At 38.0% G+C, this 20,675-nt stretch overlaps 1 protein-coding gene across 2 annotated transcripts; it reads left to right on the forward strand.

The window, feature by feature from the left end:
- Window positions 1–5,284: 5,284 nt before the first annotated feature.
- On the forward strand, window positions 5,285–20,629 carry LOC110372936 (uncharacterized). Of its 2 annotated transcripts, none has more exons than XM_021329973.3 (4): window positions 5,285–5,421; window positions 18,675–18,900; window positions 19,006–20,020; window positions 20,097–20,629. In XM_021329973.3, exons 2-4 carry the CDS (start codon window positions 18,726–18,728, stop codon window positions 20,269–20,271), a joined length of 1,365 nt encoding a protein of 454 aa, XP_021185648.1. In that variant the 5' UTR covers window positions 5,285–5,421; window positions 18,675–18,725; the 3' UTR covers window positions 20,272–20,629. The 2 variants fall into 2 exon arrangements, with proteins under 2 accessions (XP_021185648.1, XP_049692217.1); XM_049836260.2 differs by having other exon boundaries at window positions 5,326–5,421; window positions 18,662–18,900.
- Window positions 20,630–20,675: the final 46 nt, after the last annotated feature.

Below are 20,675 nucleotides of genomic sequence, written 5' to 3' on the forward strand. Positions count from 1 at the left end.
TATCATTATGGCATCGTACCTGAGTATACGCTGGGGACTTTATCAAAGATTATAAAATTTTCACTTAAAATTGAGAACGGTTGACTACGGGGCCACCTGATGTTAAGTGGCCACCCAGGGGTAACGAACCTGCCCTAATTGTGGAGAGATACTTCCAATGTTAAAGATACCCGAAATAGGACGACCTTCCTATCTTTATGGTGTCTATTTAAAGAAGCTGGATCAACTTTTCTGTTGAGAAGACAATCCACGTATTCGCATTCATATTTTATTATATGAGAGTAACAAGTCTGGGTCTGTGGGTTTTACGTCAAAACTTTATCTTGCTTTCAAATAACCGAATAAAGCTCGGTTTGATATAATATTGTGGGGATATTCAAAAATTCTTGAATAATTGGAAACCCTATCTTTCATCTGAACGAATATTCAGTCTGAAAATTAATTCGACATGCCTCCGAGGGCAGGTTGAGATGACACGGCCTAGACGAGGCCACAATGCCTTCAGTCAAATAGCTTAGCAAGCTTTCAGAGTTTCGGTTAAGATGATTTATTACGAGGGACTCCAGGGGTTTGTTAGCGGTACCGTCAGCTATTAACAGACACAATGGACCCGGGAACACTCCAGATTGCATTTTGGACATTTTAATTTATGTAATAAAACATCCTGGGTCGGGAACATGGGACAAGACGATGTGGTCGAGAAATATGAAACACCGAAATAGGTTTTCGACTAACGCTTCTGCTAAGGACAGCTATAAGTTTCGTTGGTAATCTTGCGTATTATCTAGGTTACATTTCGGTGACGAATATTGATACAGCTATCTTACTTATCTAAGGAAATAAATTGACGCTACATTGATTTTGAAGAATAGTAGTAAGTTTATCTGCAAGTTGGAAATCCCTTTCACTACAAGCCACTTTTATCTCAATAACTTAGGTGTTATTTGTATTTCTTTTTCTGTTTTTCACTCTACAACAAAACTAATGCAACAAACGGACTAACTTCATCAAACTTTCAGCTCCGTTCTACCAGGAAAGCATAAAACGAAACTGGCATCGCATTTTTAATTTTCCAACAAAATTCACAGTATGAAAATGCTCTGTTGATATTTCACGGTCAGTTTAAGTGACGTCAGCTGCAACCCTTTCACCTCGCTTCACCCTACTGCGCCAAATGTTCTATGGAAAACATTATATTTCCGAAGCTTTATTTGGAAGGGTGAATCCTTGTGTCTCTTCTGTGTAAAGTAGCAGGATTATAAATATAGGTCGCCAGCGAATCGGGCACGATGCAAAGTGGATTGTATGCTCGGGTTTTGAATGCAGTTAGCAATTTCGGGATAACGGAGGACTATGCATAGTGGGAGTATAATTTATATGACTTTCCCCATCTGAGATGCAAAACGTGTAGACTGATTTATCTTCTACTTGGGTTTATGTAGAGCAGCGGAACTTTAGGATATTTCAAGAACTAGAAAAACAAAAAATGGGTACAGACTCCACTATTTTTTTGTAAGATGCTTCTTTTATTAAGTAATGCATATTATATGTAGACTAAGGTTTAAAATTACGTATTTTAATTAAACCAGCCAGCAGCAGAGGTTGTTAAGTAGATAGTAACTTTCAAGATTTCCTTTCTAACTTAGCAGGTCGCACTAGAAAAATCCACACTATTCCTTAATGGTGTTCAATTAAAGTAAGTTCTCTTTCAGTTGTAATTAAAATGTGTCCAGCACGAGCCACGGTGTTGCCAGCTGTGGACCCATCCATAAAGAGTATCTCGCTAGGATTTATCTCAGTATTTCAGACGAGCTACGTCAGCCATTTTTAATACTTAGTCATAGTGGAGCACAAACTATGTAGTTCGTAAACAAACTCGGCTTAACTAAATGCTGTTGGTGATAACTTTAATATGATGCATTTACATTTTTAATTTTGTTAATTACGTTGTACGTAGTTCGTCGTGTAAAGTTTACGTAAAAGTTTGTGCAGCGCTAGATTATATTTTAGTTTCAGAAAATTGTAAGTAATTTTTGAGAGATTTTAATACTATACTACAAAACGGTTTTAAATGGTGAATGTGTTTTTTCAGTTTTAAAAGATACATAACTGGATTAACTCCCTAATTAAAATAAAGAGCTTATACGGACAAATCGGTGTCAAACATAGAACGCATTACATTACACAGGTAACCCTCCAATGAACTATTACCAAACAGAATACGCAATCCGACGTAATCCCTCAAACGCCAGTCACACTTACGACATGACATTTCACATAAATGTTGTTGTTCATAATTCCCGCCGTTTTCCTCTAATTACGCGCCGAATGTGGTGATAAACGTCGGAACGGCCAGCAGTGAGAACTGCGGATAATCCAATTATATCCGCACACCGCCTGATGGAGGGTTAAGTGGACGATGTAGTATTTCACAGAAATTGTTGCACAGTTCCCCAAACTTTTACAGTTCGTGTATTCCTTCGTTATTCGGCTATTTCAATGTTTTGCTTTTGGATTTTCCAATTATTTCCCTACCTCCGTGTGCCGGGTTAAGTGAACGTCAGGGACTTTTGAACCACATTGTTGCATCTGGATTGCAAACTTTTATAGTGCTTCAACTCTTCGTTATAGCGTCAGTCTTTTGTTTTGTATTGTTAGCTCGTGGATTCCAATGAGTGCACAATAAGTACAACACATGTTTTAAAAAAAGAACAAATAAAATGAATAGAAGTATTAATATCAGAACAGTAAACATACATCACTGTTGCAGAAAATTATGTGCAGCAAGGAATTTAGTCAACAAATACCACTCAGCATTCGCTACTCGCGTTTACACAGCTGTGATTTCAGCTGCTCACCGAAATTATTCACTACATTTTGTAGCTGGCCATTTAAAAATCAATGCCATTAAACCCTGGAAGGTAATAAAAATCTAATTAGTACCGTGTGGTTTTATAGGTGTTTTAAATACTAGTTTACCTGTAACTATTATGTAAGTCGATGGGGAATACTTACAATGTAGTACAACGTAAGGTACATACAACGTTCACTCTCAGCGTATCTACACCGTGAAAGCTCCGAGCTCGAAAAACCTATTTATTTCTTGTTCTTTTTTCGGTAGACTCTGCATGCATGAAGCCGGGGGCGTTTTCTGTTTCACTAAAAGCAGAGATTTCCATCAGCCTTGTAGTAGTGTCGTAAGTACCTACCTAACCATGTTAGACTCAGCTTTCAGTCTTAAAACTCGATTAAAATGTCTGTCTCAACAATTGTCGCTGAATATCGGTGTTGGCACAAAGCGAGTGCTGCCTAGTTTCCGCAAATCAACTGGCGGAGCCACCGGTGGCAGATTAGCGCGTCTTGAAGCCTGAGGCGTCGAGCAAATGCCTATTTCCTTTACTTATAAGAATAGTTGGGCTTCATTTGTGCTTAAGCGGGCGATATTGGAAATACTTTCATGTTATCGAAAGTAGTTAGCTGATATTTTGAAACTATAAATATATTTGTTTTGCACAGAATCGCCTTATAAATGAATTTAATAATTAAGACGAGAAATCTCAGCGGACGTAAGTACTGCACGTAGAATATTGAAAGTTGATAAAATATTCAAGAAAGGTCGTCTCCTCGATTAACTCTTCATTAACTTGATTTAAAAAAGAAACAGAAATACAGCACGTAGTCTGTGCTTAACTATTTTATTATCTGTTAAGCGGGAGCAACGTTTTATGGACCATCCCTGCTTGGAGAATTTGTAATTAGCAAAATTAAATCAGCTTCGTGGACTAACATTTAATTAAGAATCTGACGAGCTAGCACCAATAGTTGTCTAAATTATGACCGTAGTCGACATCTTCTTACTTTGTAAATTAACTAAAATATTTCATTATTTCAGTAAAGTAAAAGTTGTTATGACTAAGTAGTAATTTATTGCCCTCTTGGGAAAAATAAAAGATGCGGAACAGGAAAAAAATATCCAAATTCGTAGTGCGAGATTATGAAGTTTCCCCCTTTATCTACTTGTAACATTGTTATAGATAGTAAAAGTTGGTATTTTCATTTCGGATTGTAGCCATGCTCGAAACAAAGTGCGCGCCGTGAAGCGCCCTCTCCCACGGCATACAACTGCTACAATAAAAATTTGAAAAGTTTCACACTGAATATCTTCAAGTTTTCAGAAGTTAAGATTTAATTTCATCTGCATTTATTATGAGTGTAGTCTCGGAAATATATGAAGACGAACTCCATTTGTTCTCGTTTGTTAGTAATTGAGCAGAAAATTAATATACGTATTGTGTTTGTCGGGGTAATGAAATGGACAAAAAACTAGCCGACCTCGTTTCTTGCGCGCTCCCACTGTTTTGTTCGCTCGTAAAACTGCGAGGGACTCCTAAAATCTGTTGCTAAGCCGCAGAGAATTCGTTAACTATTTGGATTGCGTATTGATACCATGTTTGTCGATGATACAACTTAAAATTGGCTGCGGGCCGCGGCTCCCACGGCGCGAGCTCCTGTGGAAATGGATTTCAGAATATTTTCCAATAGCAGCTCGTACGTCTAAATTGGAATATGTTGCGATCGTGCATTACTTATGCAGCAATAACGATCTCAAGTAGACGGAGCTCTGCGAGAAAAAACATAAAAAGCCTGGCTCACATTTATGCTAATAACATGGAGCCGTAAAACAAACTATGAGCCGCACGAGTACAAAGGAGGAGGGTTCCCCCTGGTGTTCCATAAAAAATGCAATAAAACATAAAATTATGGACCGCTTCAATAAAACTGTGTGAAATTCTTCTTCTTTGCGGCCATTGTTCGCATCGTTTGCACATGGCCGTGTTTGGGAAGTTGTGAAAGGGTGCAAGTCAGGGCATCGGATCCGGCAGCGTGGCCCGTCCATCCGGCACGGGCCGGTGTCTTCCGGCATTTCCCCGCTCCACAATTTCTTTCCCCCTGATTCATTATTCGGCGCCCGCCCGGGTCGGAGGGGTACGGGCGGGCGTAATGTTGCCAATTTACTGTTTTGTTCTGTGTCCCTAGAAAAATGGTAATTAATTTTCCACTTTACAAGAGAAAATTTTATATTAGTTTTCACCTTTTTCATATTTATGTTAAGGATCTCTTTTAAAATGTTATAAAGTTAGGCGCTTACCACGCCGTCTTCAATATTAAATGCAGCGGAAAATTAAGAAAATCGTGCACATTCCATTTTCCATGAATTTTCCGAACTTTTAAAAGTGTTTTCTGAATGTGACTTGAATATTTTAGTTACGGGGAAATCATGTAAAGCATGGCAACCCCCGCGTACGTCGAGGAGCGATGTTGGCGGCGCGAGGGTGCGTTAGTCCGCGTGGAGCGGCGCGTTGGCTTGGCTCGCCGAGTCTAGGGAGCGTCGGTCCTCCCCGCACCCGGCGCCCGCCTCAGGTACGCTCGCATGCATGACGCGCCACCCTGTTGCGCACTGCACTACAATGTTTACCTTAAAATGCACCTTCCAATCTTTCTTATCTACGCTCGACTAATTTGGCGGGACTTCTCCGTTTCTTCTCTCTGTCCACCGCTGCTGAACTTCTGCTCAAATTCGATAGCCTTAGGTTTATTTGCTCTCGCACTTCCAACTTACCTGGATCGATTCGCTCCTTGAAACTTGTAAATTTACACTATGGAATATTATAACGTATAGTTGGGGAGGTTCATGTAACCCGACCACCTCCTGGATAAATAATAGGCAATTTAATGTCTACGCACGCTTTGTTTTCGAAAACAAATCGACTATAATTGTATGTATAGAGTGGGTGTTTCAGTTTCCCGCCTAATTTAATGATATACGAGATGAGAGGCGGTAGGAAAAACAACACGATGTTCGGAAAAACAAGTTCTTTTTTACAAATGTTTTTCTTTTAATACATTAGTATTTAGGGAAATTGATACGTTGTTTCCAAAGTTATTTTTGATTGTTCAGTAGGTTGGGCTATTTTTGGTGGACAAATTACATTCTAATGTAGACAAAACATTAGAACATACTTATTGGATAATAATAAGTCTCTACATCGATTTGCGTTATCGGTATCAGTCGATTTATCGAATATTGTATTTTAATATTTCCGGCGAGTGTTTACGGCTGATTGCTTTTTAATCATTTTAACCTTATTTATGACGGTTCGTAATCCTTGTCATTTGTTACAAAGGCTCTTAATGATTGATGTTCATAGTTGGAAAAGCTTTCAGGACAATAAAATAAAAACTTAATGATTATTTATTGAAGGCTGGCAAAGAACGTTCTGTTGGACAATTAAATTTTAGAAGCGTCAAGCGTAAAAGTTGAAATGTGTAGTGGTAAAAGAAAGAAAGAAAGAAATAGCCTATTATCGTCACGTCGCTGGGCACAAGTCTTGAAGTTTGTCGTTAACTGAATATTGTGAGGAAGAAAGGCGAGACTTTCCTCTTTTGCATTTGAAGGAAAACTCCGTTCGGAGTATAAGAAGCTGCTGACAATAGTCGGGTGTGGGTCCTGTAATAATCTGCAGGCAAAAGATTTCTAGATTGAAGTGTAACAAGTAGCAATGTTTCTTAACAAAGGAAAATAATGCTGGTTAGTTAAGTATTACTTATAACAGGATTATTGTGAAGACATCAACTAGTTGCGCCACTGTACCTAAAAATATCTAGACTTTTAGGCAGGTCACTAATTTGTCTTTGTCATTTTCGTGAATAAACGCACTATCCATAATTTCCTTTGTGTTTATTCTCAGCTAGTACGCAGTTTTACATTGTTTGTGGTAACACCAAATAAAAGTCAAAGTAGAGTAGAGTAGATTATTCCTCCAGATCGCAAATAAATATTACTTTACTTAAAACATGTGACAGAAACCACATAAGGGCTGAGTTCAATCTCGGTTATTGCGATATAACTGTTATAAATCCGTGTTAGAAGGGCGGAGCCGGTGAAAATGGGACATAAAGTATTTTTTGCCGTAAATTGAAGTAAACAAATTTTGAAGGGTGCGCGTTTACGTTGTATAAAGGGATATAAGGAAGTGTGGGCCTTCCTTTGTGAGGAAGTTGCATTACAGCTACCTATTACACTTTGTATGAAAACTTGGTACAATATTTGTTGGCAACTTGTGAAGGACTTTAGGCAGCCGCACAAATGAACAATTGTTGCTTACAAATACTACGAGACTTACTCTAATTTTGTTCAATTTGCTGTGTCTACTTAGGCGGGCTTATGTGTATGTTTACATACTTACCAAGTGATTTCGTTACTAAATATTTGCGTAGTATTATAGCTGTCTCCTGTACATAAATGGGTATTGTAGTAAAATGGGGGAACATGATTTATTTAATTTAAGTATTAAGTTTAATGGTAGAATTTCCATGACAAGTAAAAGTAATTACTCAAGATTAGAATCGTTAATGAAATAATTACTTTTAAGATTTTGCGGGAACAGGATTGTGTACATAGGTACGTAATTTAAATATCAGTAGGTCCGTACTTCATTCAGTTTTTTAGTACACAGTAAATTGATTCTTAATCCTTGATGTTAAGATCGACAATCGTACCTCAGTCGTTTGTTTCTGTCAGTCCTAGTTCCCACGTGACAGGAGCTGGCTATTGCCATTTATCGGCCACAATTCCAATCCCCGGCCATAATTGAAAATGTTTGTGACAGATATTCCAATTATACTGTGGGCTTTGTGGATCGAGGATTTTATAGCTGTTTTAGTTACTATCGCACTGATTAGAGCAACTGATAGGCAATTGTTTTGCTCTAGAGTTTGCTTACGGCTTCCCCGTAATTTGGGTACTGTCGAATCTGTATTACATGAGCGTAATGTAAATGGGTTACCTGAATATTACGTAAGGAGAACTAATATAAATAATATTAGTTCGTAACTTTAGTATGATTTAATATTCTTCTGAGTCAGTTAGGCAATATATTTTTCATTTTGACACCAATTCGCGCGACAACTTTTATTTTAATTGTCTATTAGCATCATTTTTCTCACAGTTTGTCTTGTTCAATTTTATCGAATTACTCGCTACACCAGATCCCGTTATTGATGTTTCTGAAAAAGAAATGATCACGTTATTTTATTAGATGTTGGGGAACCGTCTGTCTCAATAAAGATCACACAAAAAATCTAATTTCCATGTGAACTTCGACATTTGATTCAGTGTTCCTGTGTGACACCTACCTACCTATCTACCGATGTTGAAGCCCAAACAATCCATTGTGGTGAATCTGCATCTGTCATTGATGGATTAGGTACATTGTTGATATGAGGAAGATCTCTTCCTGACAACTCGCGTGACAAATGGCTACCCATTGTCCTTCAATTCCAAGATATTACATAAGAGAACTCTCCGTCATATTGTAGGAAACCTAACATATCAAATCTACGTCTTATTCTGCGATTTTGCGAAATCTCGAATAAGTTGAATGGTTTCAATTTAAAACTAGTCTTTCAATATCTCACAATAAATTGTATTGACGTAAACTATAGCGGCGGCCATTTTTGAATAATATTTCTTTTTGAAGAGATATTGTTTTTTTTATAAAAGTTTTATGGCACTCGGCTGTTATTAAGAAAGTTTCCGCCAATTACCGCGAAATTATCTAGAGTCAATAACAAGAACAAATGATTAATGTTTATTAGTGAGTGGAAAATAATGTTGTGCTAACTGAAAGTAATTAATTGTGGACAGAGTGAGATAAGTGCTTTTCCGATGTGAGTTTCTACGCCCTTCCGTGTAATTGCTGTCTAGATATTTTGCGGAGAAAAAATATTGGTGTACTAAGTCTGTTTAGTGCGAAAATATTGTGTGAGAATAAGGATGTTTCTCACTTTGTAACACATTGAATTGTTTCAAAAAGAATAATACAAGTACTCTCTGGAGTCTTTGCACGCTTATCTAGGAATAGATGTTTCTCCTTTGTTGCGAGATACTGAGCTTAACAAACGCTGTTGGGACTCCGGTTTCTGATTTATTTTCCGCGACTTTGAGCGGTGCTTCGTTTGATAATTACAACAAAACACGGCCATAAAGCTCGAGAAAAGATTCCAACGACGTACCCTCTTCAATCTAATAATGTGACAATAAGCCTTACTCATTCTGAAAGCTATAACATTTTAATTTTACGGGTCCAAACGATGCCCTTTTAAATTCACAAAAGATCTTTCATTACGCGAATGTGGAGTTGGTATGTATAATTTGAATTAAAACGCCCAATTACTTCGCTGGGCGAGTACTTAACCCTGCTAATCTGCAGGGGTAAAAAACGTGGGTGATTCGTTACCCCTGACAATGCCTGTAGTTTTTTCGTGTTCCGTAACCGAATCTCTGCTTTTCTGTTGCGGTTCCATTGTTTTTTTTCAGCCAGCCATTGTTCGAATGAGGCTTTATTTAACGTTATTTATTTAATTTGAGTCTAGACGTTTTTTGTTATTGTAAGAGAATTTAGATATTTTGTAAAATTAATTTCCATTTACGACAGACTTTATTTTGGGGTTTTCATTATAAAATGTTCGACAGAGTAATTTGCTGGGACTCTATTAATGCAATTGTTACGAGCGTCGGCTTTTGAAAGCTCAATTTAATACGTTGTCAAAATTCATATTAACTTTTATGAATAGTTGTTGTTGTTTTGTTTGGACATCCAATCGCAAAGGTCATGTGGTTTTTGACAGTAGATTTACTGATCAGTAACTTGACTTGGCTTTCAGAAATCGGCAGTAAGTTTGTTTATCTCATTCCCTTGAGCATTTCTTTGTAAAAATACTGCCAGGAAAATCATGGCCGTATTGAGGAAAATGTACCGCAGAGCTAGCGACAAAATATATTATGTATGAAGTGAATTCTCTTCCTGTAGTTATGGTGGAAGTAATAAACTCAAATACAATGTTTGTGCAAAAATAACGGTCTTTATGTGCAGTTTGTTCGAATGAACACTTTGTTGTAGATGTGTTTGTGAAAAATATTTTGCAAGTTTGCGCAAAGTTTGCATCCAAATGTTATATTTTTTCCTTAAATCAGTTCTTAATCTACACGTAAATGTGACATCCATTTTTAAAACTGTATTCATTAATTAAAATGACATTTAATTACAATAATTGTTTGTCGAAAGTAATTTTACAGGAAAAAGACGAATCTGTGTGAGTATTTCTGTGACTAGTGTTCTACTCGTGTACACCACTATAAAGAAAATTTTAGCTCGAGCATAAAGTTCTTACACATTTTAATGAGTAACGCTCTAATTTTATTGTGTCGCGTCACTTAACAAGAACAGTACTCCATACTTACCTATTAAAGTTGTAAAAATGTTGACAACGTGACAAAGGCTATTCTCAAACTTGAGTTAATTAACAGCCAGCTAACTTTTTAATGATGTGATGCGGTGTTACTAAATATGCAAACAAAATTCCTCTTTCATTAAAACGTGACAAATTTTTTCCCGTCTTTGTTTATAACGACAACATTTAACATTTAAGATTAAAAGCAACATTTTTATATTTAAGTAAAAACCCCGAAAGGGCAGCAAATATTTTTCCAAGTTTAAATATAATTGCTTGGCTGAGCAAAAAGGTTTTCTTTGCTACATTTTCACTTCCATTGCTTCATTTGTATACTTTCCAACGAACGATCGATCAATGTTGTCATAATCCATCAAAAAATATTAAAATTATGCCAACACGTATACATTTATAAAAATTCAATTTCGCAATTTTCCTGTGAAAAGAAACTTTATTTTTATACGTGTCCAGCATTTATTTTACAAGTTGAAACAATACCTCTTTTGAAATGAATCACAAACGATGTCACTGGCTGGCAGGAAAACGCAGTAGGTACATGAGAGAACGATTTATGATAGCTGTAAAAATAATACGGTTCCATCATTTAATCAGTTCTGCAGTAAAACAATTAAATGCGTTGTTGAAGCCAAATATCTTTCTGCAATATGGTAAATATAAACATTTAACTCATTTAAGTCATCATAACCATAACATCAAAATATATTTGTCGTAATATAACATTTTCAGCTGTGTAGAGATAGCTATACATTTAAGCGCTTAGATCAAATATAAAGTAGGTAGGTAGATAGGTACAACCGTTTTGTAAATTCAGTGCGCAACAGCTGCTGACAAATTACACGCCTTCAATTCGCAATTTTTTGATATTCTATTTTTCTCATATCATTTAAACTTTGAGAAAGTAAATATTAAAATTACTGCGTGATAAATGACACTTTTATAATGCTTTGGATTAAATATTTCATGAAAGATTAATCTTTACGCCATTTCAAAAATGGAGCCAACAGGTTCACATTTAGATTTTCTATCAAGTTGGGTTTATAAAAATGGTTTGATAAATATGAATTCTGGTAAAGTTAGGTTGGATGGTAGGAGGCTAATACGATAATGGTTTCAGTGTATTTTCAGCTTAGAGAGATTAGTGTCAGATGCTTCGTTTCATTTTTTGTAGATCACAGTTTGAAGAGAAAACGTCGCCTTATTTTTTATACTTGTAAGATAGATATTTTGGTAAGAATGTTTGCTACTTTAAAAGAAAGAAAAACATAATACTTAGAGCCTCCTCCTTTTTGGGGTTTGTTAATAAACAGCATCTTTTCCGATCTCAATTAAGTATTATGCACTTAAGTAAATACAAACATCAAGACAGACAAACCTACATACATAAATACGGTCACTAAATTCGAAAATGGACGTCAAAATATATAGTTTATTTTAGTATGAAAATATCCCGCGCCCACATTTTCATGAACAGTGATGCATGAACTCATGCAACGCATCCCGCGCGGAAAATAGAGAGGCGGGTGCAAGATAACCGTTCAATTTCCCGACGTTATCGACAAATGTCGCGGTGTACATGTGTCGATATGTCGATAGTCATCACTCAGATGATTGGCACCTCTAATTTCCTAAGCGATGTGATTGAGTTGCGATTAGCATTGTTTTACGTATGAAGTTAGGCTGCACACGGCAGACTTTTAGTAGGACAGATTTTTTGTTGGCACGTCCTACGTGTGCGTTGTATTATTGCTACAAAAAATCGGTCACTTCGGACGTGGTCGGCTAGCCTGCGAGCGATACACACTTACCTAGTGCATAGGGTGTCTGAGAAACAAGATGTTTTAGTTGCGTTTCAGCTTCATTCTGTTTTAGCAGTGACATACTCATACTTAAAATAAGTGGATTCGAATTATTTTGTAGCTACTGATAATATCTCAAAGAAAATATTTTCTTATCCTTCAATAATAAATATCACAATGGGTATTTGAAAAAGAGACGTATTAAGAGCACGTATTACTTGTTTTAAAAGTTTTACTAGTAAGCGAATATGTTTTTCACGGAAAAACTTACCGGTTTTCCATTAAGATATTCAGTTTTATTTTCATGTAAGATTCATTTCTGAGAAAAAACAATAAGTATGAACCGAAACATATTTCTATCGAATCTTTATTTTAGATCAGAATACTTTAGGAAAGCACACATAATAAAGAAAAGTATTTCCTCTAGATTTCCTCGCTCTGATTTCAAAACAATGCTGTAAGCGCTTTCTACTGATTTTCTATTGAATTCTAGTTTTAAAACGGAGGATATATTATTTCAGTTTAGTATATTTGCAGTGCATTTGCAGTTCACATCTACTGTCGATATGGTACCGCTTTTCTGTGTGTTTTCCGAATTGTATTTGAATAGCATTCGGTCTCGTTCGGAAACCATTACTGCGGCGCCTTTGTTTCTCCTTTGAAGAACGTTCTAGAATATTTTCAAACCATTATGGTTATAGAGTTGGGAAGACACGTGGTGTAATGTTATTATGCCAGTAATAAAAGTTATGCGTGGTCATAGATTAAAAAAAATAAGTAGGACTTGTTCCTAACACGTTGAGTTTAGAGCCTTCTGCGTTTTTTGAGTCGGTTAATAAAGGAGGTTGTGTTAAATAAACATTTTAAAAGATATTTCAAGGCGGTCAATAGTCAATCAGTGCAATAGTCTAAGATGGACATACTTAGATATTTAATTCTAGATTGTCATTTTAATTCTCTTAATTAATGTTATATGATGGCTTATATGCACTTAGCTATGTCTGTTGTGCTAGTTAACCATACTCAGTTTATCCATGTTCAGAGCAAAGCTAAAGGTATTTGGTGTAACCTAATTAGTTGAGATCTTATCGTGACTGACTTCAAATTTCTCATCAAATATAAATCCAGGAGAAATTGCTGTTCTAAACCATTGTATATACTAAAACAATGCTCAAGTTAACGTACATATATTTGTGAAATTCCCATCTTGAACAGGCCGACTACAAAATACTATATGAGCATCATAACTTATTCAAATGGGCCGAGTAGTTTAGACATCACGCGAATTCAGACGTATGTATGGGGAACTTGTGAATAAGTAAATTTACTTACGTCTATATCTTCGGCTATTGTTTCGCTTAACAAAAACAGTACCCAAATTGCTTAGGTCGGGTAAAATGCGATAGTTACTCATTTGCTGGCGGTTTGCGAGCGTCCTGAGGGAACAGATTAACACAAACCATCTAATGTTCTTCTGTAGATTGAATCTCTTTTTATATAAAGTTGGTTTAGTGTGTTAACTTACGTTGTATTCCATAAAAGAGAGTAACGTTGATCATATATGTATAAGAGTAAAAGGTTTTGATGTAGGTAGAATTTGGGATACAAAATGATACATTTCTGTCCTTTATTTCGTCCTGAAGTTACAAGTCTGCAGCTGTTGTTATTCTGTCTATTCTCAGGACTTGTTCTTATTCAGCGTCATGACAAGTGACACGCACAATTGTTGCCACAAAAATTCTGAAGTACTCTCGGTGACAGAGAGGTATTTCGGTAGTAAAACACACAGAAAAAGTTTCGTGGCCACAACATTTGAGCGAATCATTTGTACTGGGTACCTACCTCTATACCTCAATATACAAAGCTGAAGAGTTTGTTTGTCATATAAGACTTTTGAAACCAAGTAGTTTATTTAAATAAAAGTACCTACCTACTTTTACGGATTTTTTCGCGGTTACATTAATATTATTTAATTCCGACGTTTCGTTTTGAATTATATTACCAGAATTACACACAATAGGTATAACTTTTCAGCGTACCTAAGTTAAAACATAGGTACGCTGAAAAGCCATTTAAATAGCTTCGTAGGTATCATCACTTTTAGTAAAGTAATATGTACCTATGTATCTGATAGGTACATAGGTACATATACCCGAGTATAACTTAAAAATAGCCGTAAAATTCTTAATCATACGCTGTTATAATTTACGGAAATTCAGCCCCAAAATTACCTCAGTCCAAATCATGCCGTGTAGCAACATCAGTGACCATATTTTATCTCCGTCGCCGCTCGTTCCCTGGCAGAATGCACCGCATGTGTGTGGTTACGCCTTTTCACGCTCCATGAATTTTCAGGCTCGAATACCTACGAGTATTGGGTAACCTGACGTGCAGTGACTAGCATTCGATACCTACAAGTTTTAATGGCCGCTAAAATTAATATGACATGGAAAAACCATTACTAGTGCGGAAAGGGTCGTGAATGTGATATTTTTATGTTTATTTTATGTGGTGTGTGGATTTCAGTTGAAAGATTTTTTGTTTTGTTTGTTGTAGATCGGAAAATAGTTGATAGTCAAAAGTACGTTGGTATTTGTATTGTTCAAAGTTGGTTAAATTAATTTAAATTGAAGACTATGTATTAACTGAAAAACAAACACATCAAATTGTGTCAATAGTTTCCATCAAATTGCCTAAACACTAGAAAATTCCGTTCAATTGCCTAACGATGCCAGTATTGATTAAAGAGTTCCTAATCGCTTCAATACCTAGGCCACAGCTATGAAGCAATCAACTGAATTGTACCTGAAATAAAGCAACAAACGAGTTTCATACATATTTGAGAGAACAATAAATTTTCTCGATGAATATTAGTCTGGCGAACAACGCGTATAACTGACCGACATTTTGTGATCGTTTGGTTTACATGTCCATTTTGTACACGAGAATTTAGGCGTAAACTGTTCATTGTTGACGGTTTTTTTATTTATTGCCTAGGTTAATTGATTGCTCATAGTTTTTATAGGTAAAAAATATACACATAGACAACTGAACTTTCAACTGAACGACTGAAAATTGACGCATAAAAAAAAATGTCACAAATGCTAATTAGCTTTCTAATAAAAATACTATTTGTACTTTACGACTGCAGTATCTCGTAAACCAAAGAGTAGTTAATATGTACAAAACATATACCATTAAATATCAAATAAGTACACGCCCTAACTGTATATGGGCATAATTTTAATTACGAGAAATTACTTTCATTGCGCATCGCTCATAAAATATATCTGTGGAGGTGTTTTAAGGTTAATTGAAACAATATTTTATAGTAATTAGTTACCTTGTCGCTGTCGCTTACTGCTGGCGTTAGGGAATGTTACTCCTGTGTATGCGAAATGATAGCCTGAAGGTAGAAAGATTGTAAGTAACTGTCAAATAAAAGTAAAATAAATAGTTGTCAAAATACAGCAGTAGTTTATGTTATTAGGAAAATAAAACTGTCATTTTTTTTCCATTAGATTCAAATTACTTGGCTTTTATTTAGATACACAATCAAATGTATTTTAATTTCAATTTAAAATAATATCCACAATTGAAATATCAACCCGATGATTAAGGGCAACCATTTGAGTGTCTTTTGAAGGCTTATTCGGGCATTTGACTCGTTACTTCTAAGCCTTACAAAAAGGATTTTATTGACATAGTAAACCGCCTCAATCAAGTCTGAATTACTTTCCAGATCTTTGATAAATGGAACAGATAGAAAGAGAATAATAGTCTGTCTAACAAAAGTAGTTTGTTCAGTTCTTATGTTATATTTCTGCAAAACTTTTAACGATAACGTGGAACATGAAACTGAAGGTTATGTTATTATTCTGTTCACGGACCAAAGACTGAATCCGTAGTCAGGTGGAGGCGTCATACCAGAAATATGTTAAGAAAATATGTGTGATGCGCGAGTAATGAGATCCCGTCCTGTGGGTCTAGCGTAATCAACCGGCGCGTTACCTTACGTATGGCTCCTGAAATTTAAATGTATTAATATTTTTGGGCTTACATCAAAAAGAGATTGAAGTGGATCTTGTGATTTAAATAATTTTACATACCTCGGTAGAACGTATCACAGTAATATGCAAATAGAATGGTGACTTAGTAACAGGTATAGGACATGAAACAATGAACTATATTCTAGACTCTAGACGGCCGGTTAATTCCTATCGTCCAATTTAAGCTTGGTTTCGTATGACATTGTTCTCGTTATTAAATCCTATATGAATACATCGAACCCGGCGGAATCACCCACACACACAGTCTCGACGACCTTAGGTATTATAGAAACACTAACAATATAAGAGCCTCAAGTCGACAGTCTTTGTCCACAGGTTGCCGAATTCAGTGTACCGACCACTTTACAAGCGCTTACGGAATAGCTACGTAGGTATATTTCTCGTTACTACGCAGAGTCTCGGGAATATTCGAAGCGTCGAATTCCGAAATTAAAGCAGATATTTGACTATTAGGTACAGTGCACTCTCCGTCGGTACTGGCGTGCTCGCGCTGAAGTATCACCGCAAATATTCAACACGTTTCCGCAGACGTCTTTACATTTTTAATACGAGCTACGTTCCCAACGAATAAGGATGTAACATTTGTCGACACTGGAGATAAAATCTAACAGACCGAACTACCTTTCAGATTTTTCTTCTTTGTGTGTCGTAAACAGCTTCCTATCTTGAAAATTTTATGTGGAACCGTGTTGCCGTAACAAATGTGTTCGTGAAATAGATTCTGCTTTTGTTATATTTTCAGAACTTCAAAATAGATTGTTATAGGACAGCTATTAATAAATGAAGGCTTGAAAATAGAACTCTTTGTTTATCGAAAACATTGGAACATCAATAGCTCGAAGCCAATCATCAATTAGCCAGCCTAAATAGCTCAGGGGCTTGTTAACTTGTTGCCATGTTTGATATATTGACGTAGCTAGTTATACTAGTGACGTACCTACGCATATTATCGATTTGGTTCGATGTTACATATGCATGTATGGTTTCTGCGTACATTTGAAGCTTATAGATTGCAATCTCGGGTGGGGAATTAGTGGCGTGTAATTATAAATGCTAGATCAAGGCATTATCTCCAGCTTCCCAGTATCTGCTGTGCAGCTTAACGCGGTTAATTAACTTTATTTTATTCATGAGTTTGCATTGTTGAAAGGGTGATGCGATTGAAATTGATATTGCAAACCATGGTTTCGATTTTGTCTATCCAGATAAACGACCTCGTGATTCGGTACAATAGTTTTGTATTGTCTATCTCCTTAGATAAAGGTCCTCGTGTTTCGGTACACATCATTCGTTGTTTAATGAGCTATTAGGACACAAACTCCTTTATCCCTGGGCGTATCGTTTCCCTGTGCGAAATGAATTCAAGAGGACCTTCACGTTAAAAAACTCTCACAAAAGCCTTATAGATTGCATTCGGAAACTTTTTCCCCTCGGCGCTATTTTATTTAATATACCCTGAGACTTTAAACAGCCAGGCGGATTAATTAACTTCCTTCATTTCATTAATAATTAGGCTGCTCATAACTTTTACAGCGCAAATCAGAGACAGGTGCAGATTTACGTCCAATACTGTAAAGAATCATCTCAGTATGAAACCTTCAGCCGTGACGCGCTGACGTACTACCAACTTAATAAAAATTTAACAAGGTACGCCGACGGACAGTATTGCCCACTTCCACTCGCAGATATTTGCGGAATTTCTGCTAATCCAAGTCGGCACGTAGACGAAATATACTTTGGATTAAGGTCAGACGAAACAGATAAAGTAAAGCGAAATTACTTGGACATCCCTTAATGTAATTGCACAGTTTTGTACAATCGTAGTACTTATGTGGTAGGGAGTCTCAGGAGTATTGTAAAGCGATTAGGTCATGAGGTACGGTAATGCACTTTACGCTCCCAAACCTCAGTCGCTCGGTTCATTTGCTGGATGCGCCTCGCTTCAGTTTACTTCTATATAATTCAGGTCGCGAACTTCCAGGAAGTCTAATATTCTGTCGCGGAGCTAAGGACAACTTTGTTAGGATACATATTCAGAGTTGGAAGTTTCCGAATTGGTTTCGTTGTTTTAAGTGATTGAAGATTTTAAAGTTTAGAACCTTGCGGTACGTAGACCTTGTCGAAATTCTGTTCGTAGTTCTAAAGTGGTTTTTATGTTTGAAAGTGCTTTTGAAGATTAACGTGTTATTGTTCTAGGATAGTTAAGTTGAAATGTTTCTCTTAGAGACCTACGTCTGAAAGTTTAAGGAAAGGTAAACCCGTATGAGAAACTATACCTAAGTACACATGCTGAACTAATACCTACATACAAACACATATATTGATCGAAATAAATAAACGGCAACTTATAAATTCTTTTCTTTTTTCTTAACCTGATAATCTTTAGATGGAAGGTGCATTTTGCCAATTTAACATTTGTCTGCATCTCCGTATTAATGTGATGGCAATGGTCACGTAGGAGTATGGTATAAGTGTTGTTAGTGTTTGTCGGCAGGCGCTTGCGCAGGCGGGTCCCGGCGGGGGGCGGTAGAGGCGGCGCGGGCGCATGGCGCTGCTGTACCGGGCGACGCGGCTCAAGGACCGCGCCGACACCCACGTGTTCACCTTCGTGGTGACGCGCTCCGCCACGCGCGAGCCCGACCGCGATGTCACCTCCAAGGACTTCTGCTGCGCGCACCAGCGCTGGGCAGTCGCCTTCAGCCGCACGGATGCGTCGCTCGGTTAGTTCATACAAATCCCCAGCTTATATCAATGAGATATATCCTACTTAGCTGGCAGGTTCCTCACCCTTGAACTATATTTTAACAGCTCCAATTTTGTTGCAGGTGTGTACTTGGTATGGCGCGGCGCGTGCGAAGGCATGCGTGTGTACGTCGATTTCACGTTCACACTACTTAGCCGTGATCACTTCACGGCAAATGAAGGGTTTTCTGGCAAACAAGTGCGCTTCAGCGCAGGCTGCGCAGCGCAAGGAAGGGGTCGTTGCGTTTCCATCGCAGAACTCAATACCAAGTTCGCAGATGCGCGTGGAGAGTTTCAACTTGAGCTCAGCATGTCAAGAGTGCGCACTCTATACTCCTGTGAACTGCGCGCACCCCGCCTTGATACTCCACCCATAGCGTTCGCCGGCTTCGACTGGCAAGTATCGGCTACAGGCGGTGGTGGCAAAGAGCCGCTGACTCTGCGGCTCATGAGATTATCTGGTGAAGGACAGCGATGCCGAGTTAGATATGCTCTTGCTCTCGGCGAGGGCGAGAGGAGATTACACTCGGGTCCACTTGAATGTGTGTGTGACGCTGATGGCCGCACACCGCCTTGGAATCCTCGCCCACCATCACGGCTTCTAACTAAAGGTGTTCGGCTGACGGTAGAGCTGGTATGGGCGCGTGCTCTGGCCGAGCTGGCAGTGCCGGCTGCGGGTCGTGCGGCTACTTGCTACGACCGCGACAAGCAAGCGTGGGCAGTGCGCTGCGATATGCACTCGGAGATGGTGCGCTTGCACATGCTATATCGCGACGTGCATCATGTACCACGGAACCACTTGCGTTACGTCAGCTGGTCGGCCTGGCTGGTGCGGACGGGAGCGGCGGCCGGGGAGCCCGATGCTGAGGAACTACCCGGAGCACCCTTCGAACACTACTATGCACAAGACAGTGCTGATGAAGGGTTGATGATGGAAACCGCACTGCGCGTCGAGGACATGTCGCGTCCCGGCAGCGCTTTCTTGCACCCCGGAGGTGAACTACGTGTACGCCTCGAGTGGGGCGATACTTATCTACTTTTTCAAGCTACTTATCATGTCTATGATGACCTTTGTCGGCTACACGCGCATCAAATGAGGTAAGTGTAGTTGTTGTTGCAAAGATGCATTATTCAAGGACTTTTTCGTAAATAATAACATGGTTAATATTTGCAGGCGCGAGATAGCCGTACTTCAGGCGGAGAACTACTCACTGGAGAGGCAGCTGTTCAGCTACCAGAAGAGCCTGGCATACGCGCAGGCGCAGGCGGGCGAGCCGGCGGTGGCGGAAGCGAGCGGGCGGCGCTCCCCCGCGGAGCGCTCGCTCTCCACCGACACGGAGTATGCGTGAGACGGGCCTGAGGACCTATTCTTGTCGTCACCTTTGACGTCGCCCGTTCTCTCCTCTTCTATCTTTTCGACTGATTCTGACGTTTTTGAGCGATTTATCTATTTTTCTAGACGTTTTATGGCGAGGTGCGCCCTCGTCCGCACCGCTTTCCGCCGGTCGCCTGCACTCTCGCCGCTCGATTCTATCGATAGCCGATAATTATACTCGACTACTTTTCTATTTGTCTGTACATAAAATATATTTAGAAGATATTATATATTATGTATATTTCTTAACTTGAAACTCGAATTCATATACTGCAACAGTCGATTTATGAATAAAAAAAGTCCGTAAAATAAATACCAATTTTGTCTCTTTATTTGTATCTTTATTCAATATCCCTAAAACATCTCATATCTTAATAC

This window comes from Helicoverpa armigera, chromosome 3, assembly GCF_030705265.1.
Source record: "Helicoverpa armigera isolate CAAS_96S chromosome 3, ASM3070526v1, whole genome shotgun sequence".
NCBI classification, from domain to species: domain Eukaryota; kingdom Metazoa; phylum Arthropoda; class Insecta; order Lepidoptera; family Noctuidae; genus Helicoverpa; species Helicoverpa armigera.

Coding starts and splice junctions, on each gene's coding strand:
- LOC110372936 (XM_021329973.3), top strand. CDS start 18,726: ATGGCGCTGCTGTACCGGGCGACGCGGCTCAAGGACCGCGCCGACACC. Junction 18,901..19,005: donor CCGCACGGATGCGTCGCTCG/GTTAGTTCATAC, acceptor ATTTTGTTGCAG/GTGTGTACTTGGTATGGCGC. Junction 20,021..20,096: donor CTACACGCGCATCAAATGAG/GTAAGTGTAGTT, acceptor TAATATTTGCAG/GCGCGAGATAGCCGTACTTC.